We start from the raw sequence: 16,360 nt of genomic DNA, 5'->3' as shown, positions 1-16,360 counted from the left end.
TATCATGGCAGGTAGGTATTCATTGGACGCAAGGTTCCCGATATCACCTCCTCAGGTGCATCGGAAGGGTTGGTCTCTGGTGACTCTAGTAGAAGTGAAGGTGGTCGACGAGTTCTTAATAGTCATAATCCTCACCGTATTTCAATGAGTCAAATTGAAGAAAATGCTCAGACACTTGATAAAGAGACTGATGAGTATCTTGTAGATGAACCAGATGACGAGGAAGATGATGACACTGATGAGGCTGAAGCATCCCATAATGATGCATCTGATTATGGTGATGATGCAGGTACTAGTATTGCTTTATTTCTATGGTCAACTGATTTAGTTACATTCATATGATTTATATCATATATAGTTGTTTGATAAGTTAATGGTATGAAAGTCATGTGTGGTATCCCTGTTGAGACTGATAGTACAGATATACTTGTTTGCTTAGTCTATGTAATTATATTCCTGTTTGGATGGTCTGTCTAATTAAATTGTGTACAGGTGAGGCACGTACTCCGGATGAAACGGACAAAGGCTACAATCTCAGGATTGATCCGCCCCCGTCGTAGTGCTAATCGATACACTCCATCTGTGTTCAAAAAGGCCGCCAAAAAATACAAGAAACTTGTGAACGATGTAAAGTGGGCAATCCGAAAGTAGATGTTGTGTTGTATTAGTTAACTTTTCAATGTATTCGTTAATAAATCTTTGTAGAAGTTAACTTTTTGATGTATTTCTTAATGAATCCATGTATTAGTTAACTTTTAAATGTATTACCTAATGAATCTATGTATCTTTTAACAGGGACATGTAAACTTAGTATGCATGTAAACTTTTCAATGTATTACCTAATGAATCTATGTATCTTTTAACAGGGACATGTAAACTTAGTATGCATGTAAAATTTTCAATGTATTACCTAATGATGAACTTAGTATGAACTTAGTATGCATGATTAACTTGCATGTGTCATAAGAGTACATTGATATAAGTTATAATGCTTCAAATAGCATATAAATACAAAACATCTTGAGAAAGATAATATATAAAACTAATGAGCATTATGATCGGCAGGTGCACCAGTTGACCGACGGCATCTACTACGGCTATGTCCCTCAGCACCACATTGCGTACATCGCCGTGGAGGATGCAACATTCGCGTGTCCATCTCATTCAAGAAGTGGGTCATCCTGGGGCGACCTTTGGTCACGCGTCTTAGGAATGGATTGGGTACGAATCGTGGCCCGGTGTAAGCAGGCCATGTAGAAGGATTTCCCAATGGCCTAAACCTAGCTCGATAAACCCATCGAACCTGGTCCATCTTATACACATCATGCACATACAGTTGCCAGTCCAGTCGTTGATTTGCACAACATGCAAACACATGCTGACACGGGATCCGATCCACCTGAAACTCACCACAGTCACATTGATGCCGACGTAGGTCGACAGCATACTCCAGTCCACTAGGCATCTCACGCACTTCAAATACCTCATTCTTTCTGTCGAAGCAGTTAACCTGGATATTTCCTGATGCAAGTTGGTTTGCATGCAATTTCGTTGTCACAAGCTCCGAAAATACATGGCCAGCATTAATCCTTGCCTCCGCCTTGGCTCTTTTCTGGTGAATAGCTCGTTAAGCCTGTAGAATGTTGCTTTGACAAGTGCAGTGGTTGGGAGGTTGCGTGCACCCTTCAGCACAGAGTTAATGCATTCGACTAGGTTTGTCGTCATGTGACCCCATCGGTAACCACCATCAAATGCCAATGCATACTGTTCACGGGGGATTCGGTTTAACCAGTTAGTGTAAGCCTCGTCCCGTTCTCGTAAACGCTGGTAACGCACTTCGTACTGACGCACCATCTGCGAATATCCTGCAGAATAACAAAAAAAATATAAAAAGGGGATTTACATACACTAAATGAATGACACGCTATTAATAACAAACTTCCAATTACTCAATATTACCTATATTAACGACAAGTTTTTGCAGGTACGGTGCCTTGAATTTTCTCAGGAAGTTCGACTCAATATGCCTGATGCAGAACATGTGGAATGCTCTAGGAGGCGACCAAGCTCCATTACTCCGCTCCACGACTGCATTGATGGATTCGTATCGGTCGGATATCAGTCCCACACCATCCCGAGTCACAACATGTTGTCGCAAGTTACTGAGAAAGAAGTGCCACGCATCAGATGTCTCTCCTTCCACAATAGCAAATGCAATTGGGACAATATTGTTGTTGCCATCCTGTGAAACTGCCACTAACAGACAACCCTTATACTTTCCGTACAAGTGAGTCCCATCCACCTGCACAATTGGCTTACAATGCCTAAATGCTCTAATGCAGGGGTAATAACTCCAAAAGACTCGATTTAATACCCGAATATCACTAACCAAGTCATCGCCTTGATATGCAGGCATAGTCTCAAAATGGATGACAGCTGATGGCTCCTTATGACACATGACCTTAAACCATATAGGCAACGCTTTGTACGATGCTTCCCAGCCTCCAAATATTTTTTCTACTGCCTTTTCCTTAGCCAACCATGCTTTCCGATAACTGACGGTGTAGTTGAACTTCGATTGCACATCTGCAATAACTGATTTTACCTTTAACGAGGGGTCAGCCTCAACAAATGGCTTTATTGCTTCGGCAATTGTGTTTGAATCGAGCTTGGAATGATCCTGAGAAATGGTAGATCTGGTACAAGTGTGACTACCATTATACCTCCGTACCACCCAACAATGCTTCCTGCTGATCATGCTAACCCTGATAAGCCAATTACACCCAGACCCATACTGTGTACACCTCGCATAAAATGTCAACGATTCCGACTCATACACCCGGTAGTCTACACTTCTTCGAATGCTATACTCTTTCATCGCCTTAATAACAGATTTCCTGGAACTGAATTCCATCCCGACGGCAAATTCGCCATCTGCGACAATAGAAATTTCTGGCGGGACGACAACCATATAAAAAAAATAATTACACGGATATTTAATAACCAAATTTAAAGGTACATCAACATTCACTGCATCAATTATGATATACATAAACTTTATATTAGCTTTTATCTAATTCTAAACAAAATAAAAATCTAAACACATAATTACCTAAATAATTAACTACATACTAATTTATATTTAACTAAACCAATAACTAATTAAATAAAACTATTATCTTAAACTTACCTAAATAATAACAAATACGTACCTACACTCATATATTCCGGAAACTCTGGAACATGCATGGCCTCCAAATCCAACACTCGCATGAAAGATGGCTCCTCAAACGGCACTTCGTTCACGAGTGCATTTGCCACATCTGTCACATCTGGGGCCACAGTGGCATCACCTTGCTCTTCATCCCCGTCTGGACCGACAACTTCGTAATTCCTTTCAAACTCTTCTTCACTGTCACTATTGTAATCTTCTCGTACAATATTCCGGTCAGCCTCAAATTGTTCGAATTCAATGTACAACTCGATGAACGAGATTCGGACACGACTTTCAAAATATATTGAAAACATCTCTTGCAAACTTGCTTCGTCCGTTACATATTTGGATTCAAATTGGACGTATCCACCAAACACCGGTATGGGATATCTGTATAAAATGCAATATATTTTTCTCGACATCTCAGAATCAATCTTCTCACAGATCACACCTTTGAGCTCTTCAAATGAGATTGTGAAGGGAATAACAACATCTAACGAATTTTCACAAATAAATTTCACTCCTTCAGAAATTTGTAACAAAATCTGACCAAAGTAATACACTTTTAAAAGAACTCTATCATCCATCTCTCTCACTTACCTAAATAAGAATAGAAACTTCAAAACCAAAATTTTTTACTTCATTTTACTGAAACTAAGAAGGACACAGGTAGAAGAGAGGAGAAGAAGTGGTCGAGCAAGAAGAAGAACCAGATCTGAAATCTTCTTCACGACACACACCCTTTTGTACATATATATATGCACCCATAACTCAGACCTAGCGGTTACTTGCTTCTGATTCAAAAAACTATAACACTCAAATCGGATCATGTGACTTCTTTTAGGAATTTTTAATCAAAATTTAAACAAACACCCAACTCGGACCATGCGATTAGTGGCTTCTGATTAAAAAAAAACCTATGAAACCCAAATCGGACCATGAGACTTGTCAAAGGAATTTTAATCAATTTTTAAACACTCACAACACGGAGGGTCCGATTAGGGTGTTGCTGCATTTTCAAATTTTTTCTCCATTCAAATCGGACCATCCGATTTTATCACCATATTTTCATTGCAAATTACTTGCACAATCTGAGTTCTCCAACCTGCTACTGAGCAAAAAGCTACCCCACACAATGGTCTAGCTCCTATGTGTCCCATAACCATGCGCAACACAACCCTGATCTCCATAACTAAAAAATGAGCCTAAGTGAATATGTGTCATGTTTATATAAATATATGCATACATAATAGCCACGTTTGGCTTTCTTTATCTTTTTGTTCCTCTTAATGGCTTGGGCCACTTCTTTCTTTTCTTTTTTTTTTCGTTTTGTTTTAAACTTTAATAATAATAATAATAATAATAATAATAATAATAATAATAATAAATTTTTTTTAAAATATTTCATTATAATAAAATTTATTTTAAAATATTAATAAATTTTAAATTTAAAGTATCATAAAATTTAATTTAATTATTTTTAAAAAAATAATTTTTTTAAATAAAATTCTTAACAAATATAATAAATCGTAAATTACTCATTATTTAATTTTCAAAAACTCGAATTGTTATATGTGACAGGAGTTATACATTAATTACTCTTCATAAATAAAACTATAAAATAACAACAAATAGTTAGACATCTACCATTAAGATGTTATTAAATAAGAATGTGTAATCTTGTTAATTAAATAGATCGTCATGTATTAGATTTTTGACATATGATATAAATTAAAAATATTACCATTATTAAAAAGTGGATGTTGTAATATTTTTTAAATTGTTATTTTAGTTTTGATATTAATTTTTTAATGTATTTTATTTAAATTTTTAACAAAAGTTGTATTAAAAAATTGTTTTATCATTTTAATTTTTTTACAGATTTTATAATATTATTTTTCTATTTTCATTAATTTTATTATTATTTTGATATTTTTTGTAAATTTAATAATTTTTTTCCAAATTAAATTTTTATTTATAATTTTTATAATCATTTTAATAATTTTTTTCATTTTTAAATATTTATATTTTAATCTATTAATCTTTATTATCAAGAATATTCAAGAAGAATGAATATGATGAAAAACCAAACAATAAAGGATTTGAGAAAAATAGTAAATCAGGAACAAAGAAAAAAAAGGAGAGTGACATAGACTGAGTATATTATTTGTATATTCTATTAAGTATGTTACATAGAGAAAATAATGTACTGCTATTTTATAGCTAAAGTTTGATAACAAAAAACTATTAAATAGTAACTAAATTTAAATGAGTCAATTCTTGTTTCTTGGATGCTGAGCTGTTATTATTCTTTACATCCCCCTCAAACTGAGAAAGGGCTTTGAAGGCACTCTCAACGAAATTCGAAAAACAAAGTGATTGAGAGAGCTTTAGTGAGGATATCAGCTACTTGGTTTGTGGCTGAAAGATTGGAGACAAATAGCTTTCCAGCAGTCACTTATTCTCTTACAAAATGAAGGTCTATAGATATTATATCAGTTTTGTAGATGCACATATAAGATACATATCCATCTCTCTTGTTAATAAATCAGAAGCTTTTACTGCATTTAAACAATTTAAAACCTTCTTTGAAAATCAAACTGGTTTCGAACTCAAAGCACTACAAACTGATCATGATCTTGAATTTTTATCTAATGGTTTTAAGAATTTTTTGCTCAACACGGTATCATTCATAGAATGCCTTGTCTCTATACTCATCAACAATAAGACACTGTGAAAAGAAAGTATAGACACCTAACTGATGTAGGTCTTGCTCTCTTAGCCACTGCTGCCTTGCCATTACAATTCTGGGATGATGCATTTCTTGCTGCAACTTATTTGATTAACATATTGTCCACCCCTATTTTACAAAATCAATCTTCTTTTGAAAAGATGTATCATCAACAACCAGATTACAATTTTTTAAAGGTATTTGGATGTACTTGTTATCCTCTTTTACGACCTTACAACAAACACAAATTTGATTATAGATCACATCTATATTTATTTTTGGGATATGATCCTCAACATAAAGATTACAAATGTCTTTCCTCTGATAGTAAGCCCTATTTATCTCGTAATGTTGTTTTTTATGAAGACAAGTTTCTATACTCAACTCATTTTACTAAAACTATTGCTAATTTTACTTCTGATTCTTTTAGAGATACTTACTCTAATCACCAATTTGTTGCTGTTCCAAACTTTGATACCATATCAAGAATATTCAAGAAGAATGAATATGATGAAGAACCAAACAATGAAAGTTCTTGAGAAAAATAGTAAATCAGAAAAAAAAAAAGAAGAGTGACATAAACTGAGTATATTATTTATATATTCTATTAAGTGTGTTACATAGAGAAAACAATGCACTGCTATTTTATAGCTAAAATTTGATAACAAAAAATTATTAGATAGTAACTGAATTTAAATGAGTCAATTCTTGTTTCTTGGATGTTGAGCTGTTATTATTCTTTACATTTATTATTAATTATTTTATTTTTAGTCTAACAATTCTTATTCATTTTTTAATTTTTTGAATAAAAATTAATTATAAAATTAAAATTTTGAGAAAAATTTATTTTTTCTTAATTTAAAAAATTCAATATCATTTAAATTAATATTAGTTAAAATCATTAGTTTTTGGTGTATTAATTTAAATAATTTAATTATTCTTTTAACATTTTTAATTTATATTTGTATTATTGTTCCACAAGCACAATTTTTAATTCTGACAAAAATAAATAACTTGAAAAAAAAAGTTCTTTTGGTGTCTTTAATTTATGCGAGTGAATAAAACAAGAACTCAATAAAAGGCCACATGTTATCCAAGCTAGGGGAATTCTTTTTAGATCTAATAATGATAATAGGAACAAAAAAAATAGTATACTTGTGTGCATAATTTTGCTCACCTATAAATGCTTTAGTTTGACTAGGAACCAAAATATAAATTCTTGTTTATTTAAAGGTTAAACTTATCAGCTGATTGTTTAAGAAATAAAGAAACATCGTGTAATATACTGTAATGATAATCTGATGTCTTTTTTTTTATTATGGTTGTTTTTTTTTATTTAATTAATAAATTTAATTCGAAAATTTTAGAATTTTGCACTACAAAATTTCTACTTATTTATGGGAGTTTTTTTTGTGAAAGTTTTAAAAAACCTCCCTAACACATTTTATGTATGGCAAAATATAAAACCCCCATTGATTAAAACTACTTTAAACTTTTTAAGCCCAATTTTCTAAACCAATAATCAATCCCTAACTGATTAAACCCAAACAATGCAAATTTAACTCCAACCAAAAACTTATCCAAAAAAATTCGAAAAGGGGGAAGATTGAGAATGAACCCTAGATCTACTAGCCGCCGCGGTATTCATCTCTTCGCCGTTGTCACCATCAGGCATAAAGCTCGCCGTAGCGTCTGAGATCAGAGGGAGAGTAACCGGCGACGCCCGCGACACCATCCTTGCCGAGGTCCAGGAGCAGGTTTCCATCCTCAACTCCACTTTCTCATGGAAGGAGTCAGATCGAGCCGCCGCCAAGCGCGCCACTCACGCGCTCGCGGATCTTGCCAAAAACGGTAAATCCTCTGTTCCTCTTCCTCGATCTCCTAACGTGTTGCTCCCTTCGTTTCGATTTTTGGCAAATTCGGTCGTGCATGTCTCTAGGTGTAAATCCTTCAGTGGTTGTGTCTTGCAGAGGAAGTGGTGAACGTGATTATCGAATGAGGAGCTATTTCGACTTTGGTTCAGCAATCAGCACCTCCAAGTTCCTCCCGTGACGGAAGAAGGCCTCGTTCAGAAGCTATTGCCGTTTGAGCATGAGGTTGAGAAAGTGAGTGCTTTTGCACTTGGACTTCTTGCCACTGTAGTTGCCGCGATGAAAGCTTCTGAATCGAGCCACTGTTTCAGTCTGTTTTCTTTTCTTCTTCAGTTTTCATTTGTTTTCGTGTGGAGTGATTCCTGTGGTTAAAGTTTTCTGACTAATTTACTAAACTATTTTATCTATGTATCTTCCATTTTGGTTCCTTACTCTCCAAATCAGATTTGACAGAAGCTGGTAACTGGAGTTAAATTTTGGAGCTGAGCACTTTCTTTTCTTTTTATTTTTACATCTATATATTTTCAGAAATCAGGTTAGAATACAATCAATACATATTCAAGAAATGTTCACATCAGAACAAAGCTAAATATTCACAATTTTTACAGTGATAATTATAATATTTAAGTATTTTTTAATAATTTGAAGGGTATGAACATTACACCTAACCTGTAATTGTTTATGCTTTCTTTGTAGCTTCAACATAAAAACATGTCCATAGATATTATAGAAATGATCTGAAAAGAATAAAAAGTGAGTTGAAGATAATATCTGAGAAGTTCTTAGTACTATAACTGAAATTTTCTCTCTTTCTCAGGTGAAAGCAGTAATGGAATCAAAGTGCTGAATGCTAAAAACACAATGCAGAAAGCAAAGGTAAGATAATATTAGAATAGTAGTTTAACATGAAAGAATTTTAGCAGGATCAATTAACAAACTTAATATTGTGATTTTCAGGAAAAGAATCTAAAAGGTTCCAGAGAGAAGCAACAATTCTCCAGAGAGTCTTCAATAACTTCTATGTGTGTGGTGGAAACTGCAGGTGGAGTTGCGAGTCCCGGTGCTTCTAGATCACTTTAATGTGACTTATATAAGTGAATTTGGTGCTCCAAAATTTTGGTACTTTAGTTACAATTTCAATTTCAAATGAATATATGTCTCAATTTATATGTTAATGCAAAAGGCTTGCACATTTTTCTAGGTCTGCTATTTGCACATTTCTGGAACAATTTCTGCTTATGAGAGCTTGACTCTTCAAGGTTATGATGTTGTTGCTGTTGTTTTGGAAGATCACGGCCTTCTAAACGAGGGTCGAATAATGTCTTATATATGCGAACAAGTAAGCTTGATCATACTAGTTGCTATATTTGCTTTCTGCTTGTGGCATTACATAAAGAGAAATCTTCATACTCTTGAAGGATAAGCTATGTTCCTTATTTTTGTCTCGATTTTTCTTCTGTTTTTCAGTATGATCTCTACTTATATACTGTTGTTCACTTCTTCATGCAGGCTTCCTGTTCTAGTGCTACCCCCTGTTCCAAAAGGTTTGTTTCGAGTGGAATATTTGGTTTCATCCTCAAAACTTTTTGACTAATTGCCATTTGTCTTTTATCTTTTGTTATTACTATATTTATCTATTTAGTTATTTTTAATAATGCTTCTTAAATCTATGAATTTTTATTTTGCAATACTACGTGGAATATCTTAGGAGACCGAACTATCTTGAACTTGCTGCACTTAGTGTTTATTTTAGAATTAGAGTCATGAATTCTATACAATTACTACAGGTGTCATTATATGGTGATAAGTGATAACTTGTTACTATATGATTCTAGTTTGTTAGTTTTTTTAAAGGCTCAGAGCACAGAAGTTGTAGCTTTGCTATTTGATGCCTGTGCTAGTTGGTGGACTCAAGGACCTAATGCTATATTACAGGTCATCCTCTCTTCTTTCTTTCTTCTTCTTCTTCTCTCTCTCTTTTTCTCTCTCTCCAGCTGGTTATTCTGAAATATGTTCTTTATGTCTTTCTTTTATTGTTGGATGAGATTATAAAATTGTTGGCTGATAGTGGAAAAAACCTTGCTGGTTATTTTGCTTGTAGTAATGTACTTAGACTTGGTATGTATCTTGCTATTATATGCCAAATCTTTGCAAAGCTTATTAAGAGTTGGATGCACCTTATCTAGTACTCATAAAGTTGTTTTTAATAATGGTGTTTTCTACTTTTATGTCAAATTCTTGTACTCATAACTATCATGATAGATTCAGCTATAGACCTTTATCTACTGAACATAAAGTTTAGAGTATACTTCATATAGAACATACAAGCTTCAATGCTCCTGAAATCTTTTATGGACCTGCCATATAATTTGGCATAAATTTCTGCACTCCTTTATTACTCTATGGAACTAAGTTATTATTTATTAGGTGATTCCTTTATACTTTCTTTCATTGCTTATGTAAATGTATGTTCTCTCTTCAGATTATGCTTCCAGAAGCCGTTGCAATAGTTATAGCACCAAGAGACAGTTCAAGGTAAGGCACATCACAGATGTATCTTGAATTCTTGATTTATAGAAGCATCTCTTCCCTAATAAATTTTGGAAGCACAATTAGAGACCATAAGTTGAAACTTGAAAAGAATGTAAAATTCTTCCTAAAAAAATTAATAAAGGGTAAATTACATTGACATTTTTCCCGATGTGCTACTCTGATTTTTAATGACTTGCACACATTCATGATAACTGAAAAGCTACTTCAAAGATATAAAAGTTGATGCCATTGCTTAGCAGTTTGGAAAATGACAGCTAAAATAAAAAAATAGTTACCACAATAATAAAAAAAAAAGATGAACAACCAAGCTTGCATGTATGCAGGCAGAGGTAGGGTCTACTGCAGTTATAGGAAGGTACACAATTTATTTAACTCCTTCATCACTACTGCCAGCTCCCAATCCACCTCAGAAACCGTTCCAAGACATACACAACTACTTGCCTTAACTGCACTTTAATACTAGTTTAACTGTTCTTGTTTAATTTTTGGAGTTTAAAATTAAGACTACTTGTGATCTAAGCATTATAATTGATCAGTTGTAACTCTCATAAAGCATCTCGTGAATAATGATTACTTAATTCATTATTGAACATTTAGCATTCTACATTTCTGCTACGGTGTATATAGGTATAATTATTGGGTCCACCCAAGTATATTGTTGTGATCTGATCTCTTAGCTTTCGCCGGTGATATTAAAATTAAGCTATGTAATGAATTTGATTTTATCACTCCGTATTTTTCTGACATATGTCATGTGAATGTGGGTAAATTACACTTAATGAATGAATTTAATCATTCTTCTCATGTTTCTTGTTCTAATACTTTATTTCTGTTACACCTAGATTTTGCTAGGCATGAACTTCAAATGTATCGTGGACATTCCGATCCAATAGTACCTAGTTAATAATCCTTGTTATGTTATATGCAGGTGAAGACGGTGGCTCGGATTGTGGAAAGTGATGCAGGGAAAGTAATTTGCAGGGAAGCAGAGAGGATCAAACCTGCGGCTGTAGTTCTGGGATCAAGAGGCAGAAACTTAATTCAAAGGTTTGCCTCTCCATTCCCGCTGCAGTTATCCAATACTGTTCTGAATTTCTGATGCAAGAGCGTGTTTCTTCTTTGTTCAGTGTGCTACAGGGAAGTGTTGGAGAGTACTACTACCACCACTACAAAGCAGCACCTGTTGTCATCGTTCCTGGAAAAGGTTTGTAGTGTGCCTCTATCATTCTTTTCAGGGTTGTATTTTCTTGTAACTGAGTATTAAAATCTTGAAGGAGTTTCATTTCCTTGATTGGCAGATGTTAGAGATGCATCAATATTGTAGTGAAGCTTTGTACGAATGTCAATTGGCCTTGTTAATATATCTAACAGTCATGTTTAGTGAAATAAAGATTGGTTCTGACTCATTTTCACCAAGAATAGAGATGTTTTCCTTGCATATGTTCACATGTTAACCACTAGCATGTTATTAATTCAATGGCTTAGTAACTCATTTTCTCATTGTGCTGTTTAGACTTTCTTTGATGTTACAAAGCATTTGGACAACTTTATTTTTGGAATAGGTTTATTTGAGTTGCTGTTAGATTCTACTGTTATAAATATACTATTCATTTGAAGTTGTAATTAATGTGATTGGAAAATGATGGTAGTGTACTATATTTCTTGTTTAAATATTTCTTTTTAATAATAAATGATCAGTAGTATAACAATAATGTAAATTAGTTTTTAAAAATTATATTGACAGATTTGTGAAGGTTTGAAACCTCCACAAAATAGCTGTTATTTTTAAAATAGAAAAGTCTTTTTGTGGAGGTTTTGAACCGCCACAAACATTGACCAAGAACTGCCACGAAAATTCAATATAAAACCCCACTAAACACACACAAACCCCCCCCCCCCACTGAATAGATTGTGGAAGTTTTTAAAAACCCCCACAAAAGACCTCGTGGCACCTCAAAATTTGGGGGTTTAAGAAACTCCCACAAACCATTTAGTGGGGTTATAAACCTCCACAAATAAGAGAAAAAACTGCCACAAATAAATAAAAACCTTGTAGTATTCGTAGAACGTAAATGAAAAAGTTTAATTAGTTTTAAAATTTAGTAGAACATAATTTAAGGGTCAAATTTGTATATCTAAAAAAGTTAAAAAATCAAAACTATAAATTTGACACTTAAATTTGTGAACCCTTAAATCTAATTATCTAACTCCATTTCATAGTAAAAATACCAAGTCCTGATAATATTAAAAAATATTATTGTTAGTCCAATTTTAAAATTAAAAAATATAAACTTATCGTGTTTTCCTTAAAATATTTGCATTACTAGAAAAATAAATATTTTCTATCTTAGACTATACATAATATTTAATAACAAAATATTTTAATAAATAAAAATAGAAAATATTTTATTTTTAAATTTATATAAAAGATACCGTAATATAATTAATTTTTTTAATAATTCTGAACACTTTCTTAATGTAAAAATATTTTCATAAACTAAACTTAATTTCAAAATATATTCTTCTCCAATATATATACTTGCATATTCAAAATACTCATAAAAAGAACCAAAGAATAAATAGAAATTATGTAGGTTCAAAATTATGAAACTAATTTTGATATCAATGTAAAATATGATTTATTACTAGCTAGTATTATTATTGTTGTTGTTTAATCATAGAATTAATTTGTACTTTCAGGTGCCGGAATATTTGGTCACCTGTCAGACTCTTTTCTTGGAAGAAAATGCTCACTAATGGTGGTTTGTGCCTTAAACGTCATCTTTGGTTGCCTCACAGCATTCTCCCCAAACTATTGCCTCATAGCATGCTTATTTACTTTCTTTCTATTTACATTTTTGGTTTGATGCTATCAAATTACCTCATAGCTAATACTTGAATACTTGATTACAATTCCTAGGGAGAACGACCCGGATTCTACTCCCGGTTATTTTGGTTTGTATTGTGATAACTATTTAAACTTTGATTGAGAGTTAATTATTGGTTTGGACTATGCTTGCAATGAAATTATATTGAGAAATCCTAAACCGGCATTAATTTTTGTATCACCCTTATTTGGTGATATCCAAACCTCAAATCGATCTTAGAGAAAATTTCGAATCTTTGTAACTGATCTATCAAATCCTCAATCATTGGCAATGTATACTTTTTCTTTACCGTCACTTTGTTCAACTACCGATAATCCACACATAGTCGCATACTAGCATCTTTCTTTTTCCACAACAAAATCGGTGCTCCCTATGGGGAAACACTTGGTTGGATAAAGCTCTTGTCCATTAGCTCTTCCAACTATACCTTAAGCTCCGTCAGCTCCAACGACAACATTTTATATGGCGCAATCGAGATTGGCCCTGCCCTGACATTAGCTCTACCACGAATTCGATCTCTCGAGAAGGGGCTAACTTGGTATATCTTCGGGAAATTCGCTCACTACCAGAATCTGATGTAAACTATGTTTATCTCCTGACGAACTCGCAGCTAACAACACATATCTCTAACATTCACTCCCACTACAGCTCACCGCGACTGGATTTGGATAATAACCCCGGATTACATAAACTGAATCGAATGCTCAAAATAATCTAACAACACAAGATGCTTCAATAATCAGTCCAAACTCAAAATCAAATCAAGTCTAGTGAACGACAAGCATATCAAGTCATGAATAAACTGTCTAATCTCTATCCAAAAAGGTACTTGTTGATAACCTAGCCTAGTTATCATAATCTTAAAGGCTAGAGTATGCATATATAAATCATAGGCTAATATAGACACTTTCAAACCTAACTCTTGAACTTTGTCAATTGAGATGAATTAATGTGATGCTCCAGTATTATACAAAGCAGTTCATTTTTGTTACCAATCTCGCAGTTACCTCTGATAAGAGTGTCAGACCTAGCAGCACCATCCGCAGTCATGGTGAAAACTCGACCTTGCTACTGAGCTCTATCGACATCCTAAGCCTCTTGGCGTGGGCAAAACCTAGAAAAGTGTCCTGGCATTCCACACTTGAAATATAGACCCAAACCATCCTTGCATGGCTTATCTGGGTGGTAACCCCCGCACCTCTGGCACCTTAGATGATTAGGTTGGTTCCTCACTTGCTTTCCTCTACCATGTCCTTGACTTCGATGGTTGTCTTTCCTCTAAAAGTCAATTCAGTCCTGGATATGCTGAGGTGCATAACCGCCTCTCTTGAAACCTCGACTCCTTGGCGTATATCTCTTGCCTTGATTTCTCTTGTAGAACTCTCGGTGGTCACTCGTAGCCATAACTGCCTTTCTTGAACACTCCTCCACAATTCTGCTCTTGATCACTAACTTAGAGGAAACTCAGGCCTGCAAAGGCCCCACGGCACTCGTCATATTATTTTTACACCATGTTCACTACCACCTTCATTCTCATTTCCAGCTTGTTGTCCCATCATATCAACTACTCGATGGGTCGCAGCTGCAGCAGCATTAATGGCAGCAGCCACGCTTGCCATTGCGGCTATGAAATCAGTCAGACTATCTACCGATACAGTTCCCTTGTTACCTCTCCGTCCTCGACCTCGTCTACTTCCACGAGATGCCAATTAGGTCATGTTCATGCCAAACAATTGATATCAAAGTGATCAGTCACAATATCTCAAGTCTAGTGCTTCAGAGTCCCAAAAGTATGCTCATAAATAACTATGCTATATTTATCAGTCAGATATCCTAAATAGAACATAAACATAACCCATAGTATGTTCAGAAGCATAGTTAGTCCATTCTCCAGGCTCTACAGGAACGAACTGCCCCGATACCATAATGTAACATTCTACCACAGAAAGCCTTACGCTATAGTTATAAATCAGAGGTGGTAAGGTATTACGACCTCTAAAATGGAAAAGTACATATATAGTATTTGAAGAAATGTAATTTACCTAGGAGCCTATGAAGGAAGGATAAAACAAAAGCAATAAATCATCATCACACACGTAGCACTAAAGGTAAAAGTGTCGGTATATATATATATATACCTGCGAAGAAAAGGTCGGCTAGAAAGTATTACAAAACAAAAGTATAACCAAAATACAATCCTGCTTCTCCAAAATCAACCTCTAAGAAGGATATACAAATACATATACAAAAGTAGAGAATAACTATACTAGATATAAAATGCAAAAGACTCTTCGCTTTCCAAAAAGAGTCCAACACACTCAATAGAGTGTGTTACGTCCTGCATCTGAAAACAACGAAATCCATAACGGGTGAGAACCCGAAGGTTCCCAGTAGGCTAATAGTTCTAAATAGAGACGATGTAAAACTACACGAACCCACTAGGAAATTTTAGGCTCCAAACATACAAGATTCAAGCCTAGAGTTTTGCTAAATCCAAATGGGGGTAAATATGCTAAGTTCTCAGCTATTTCAGTGATCCACAACCTCATTCCTTCACAACATATCTCAGCATCTCAAATCATTTAATTCAATAATCAGTTAATATCTCAGCATCTCAAATCATTTAATTCAATACTCAGTTAAATAGTAGCAAGCACAAGTAATCAGGTTCAAACACAAACAAGAGCAATTACAACAAATATAGCAATTAGCATTTAAGATAAATTATTCACATAGGCAATTCAAGTACAATATGCACACCCAAACAATCATAGATAGATACACATGATGCATGCATGTCCTATGGCCATGAGCTCACGTGTCGGTTATTATGCCAAACCCGATACAAAATCCGCTTGGCATCTCATGGATTAGTCTCTCGATTCGCATTCCTAGGAGAAAAAATTAATAAGTCATGGTATCATTATCTCAATGGAAAGTGCCGTCTCACCTTTCATCCGAGAGAATGTGGGCGATACGCATCGACATCTCCACATCACATCGCATCCACGGAGTGTGTCAAAATAGTTTATCAAATCAACACGCATGCGGGATAACACCCGGACCTTGCCATTTCAGTCAATAATCAAATAATAATCAGTCA

At 34.2% G+C, this 16,360-nt stretch overlaps 1 protein-coding gene across 1 annotated transcript; it reads right to left on the bottom strand.

The window, feature by feature from the left end:
* Positions 1 to 1,042: 1,042 nt before the first annotated feature.
* LOC112785799 (uncharacterized) lies at positions 1,043 to 3,636 on the bottom strand. Its single transcript, XM_025829230.1, has 5 exons — positions 3,213 to 3,636; positions 2,462 to 3,030; positions 1,960 to 2,302; positions 1,595 to 1,865; positions 1,043 to 1,493 (listed from the first exon to the last, which is right to left on the bottom strand). Exons 1-5 carry the CDS (start codon positions 3,634 to 3,636, stop codon positions 1,043 to 1,045), a joined length of 2,058 nt encoding a protein of 685 aa, XP_025685015.1.
* Between the last annotated feature and the right edge of the window lie 12,724 nt (positions 3,637 to 16,360).

The sequence above is a fragment of the Arachis hypogaea genome, chromosome 20, assembly GCF_003086295.3.
Source record: "Arachis hypogaea cultivar Tifrunner chromosome 20, arahy.Tifrunner.gnm2.J5K5, whole genome shotgun sequence".
NCBI classification, from domain to species: Eukaryota; Viridiplantae; Streptophyta; class Magnoliopsida; order Fabales; family Fabaceae; genus Arachis; species Arachis hypogaea.
This window is presented reverse-complemented; position numbering and strand designations above follow the sequence as displayed.

Bases quoted from the DNA above. Each gene is read 5' to 3' on its own strand.
- LOC112785799 (XM_025829230.1), bottom strand. From the start codon at position 3,636: ATGTCGAGAAAAATATATTGCATTTTATACAGATATCCCATACCGGTG. The intron at 2,303-2,461 runs GTCATGTGTCAT...CCAATTGTGCAG, and splicing joins CGTTGCCTATATGGTTTAAG to GTGGATGGGACTCACTTGTA. The intron at 1,494-1,594 runs GCAAGGATTAAT...CTGCTTCGACAG, and splicing joins AGAAAAGAGCCAAGGCGGAG to AAAGAATGAGGTATTTGAAG.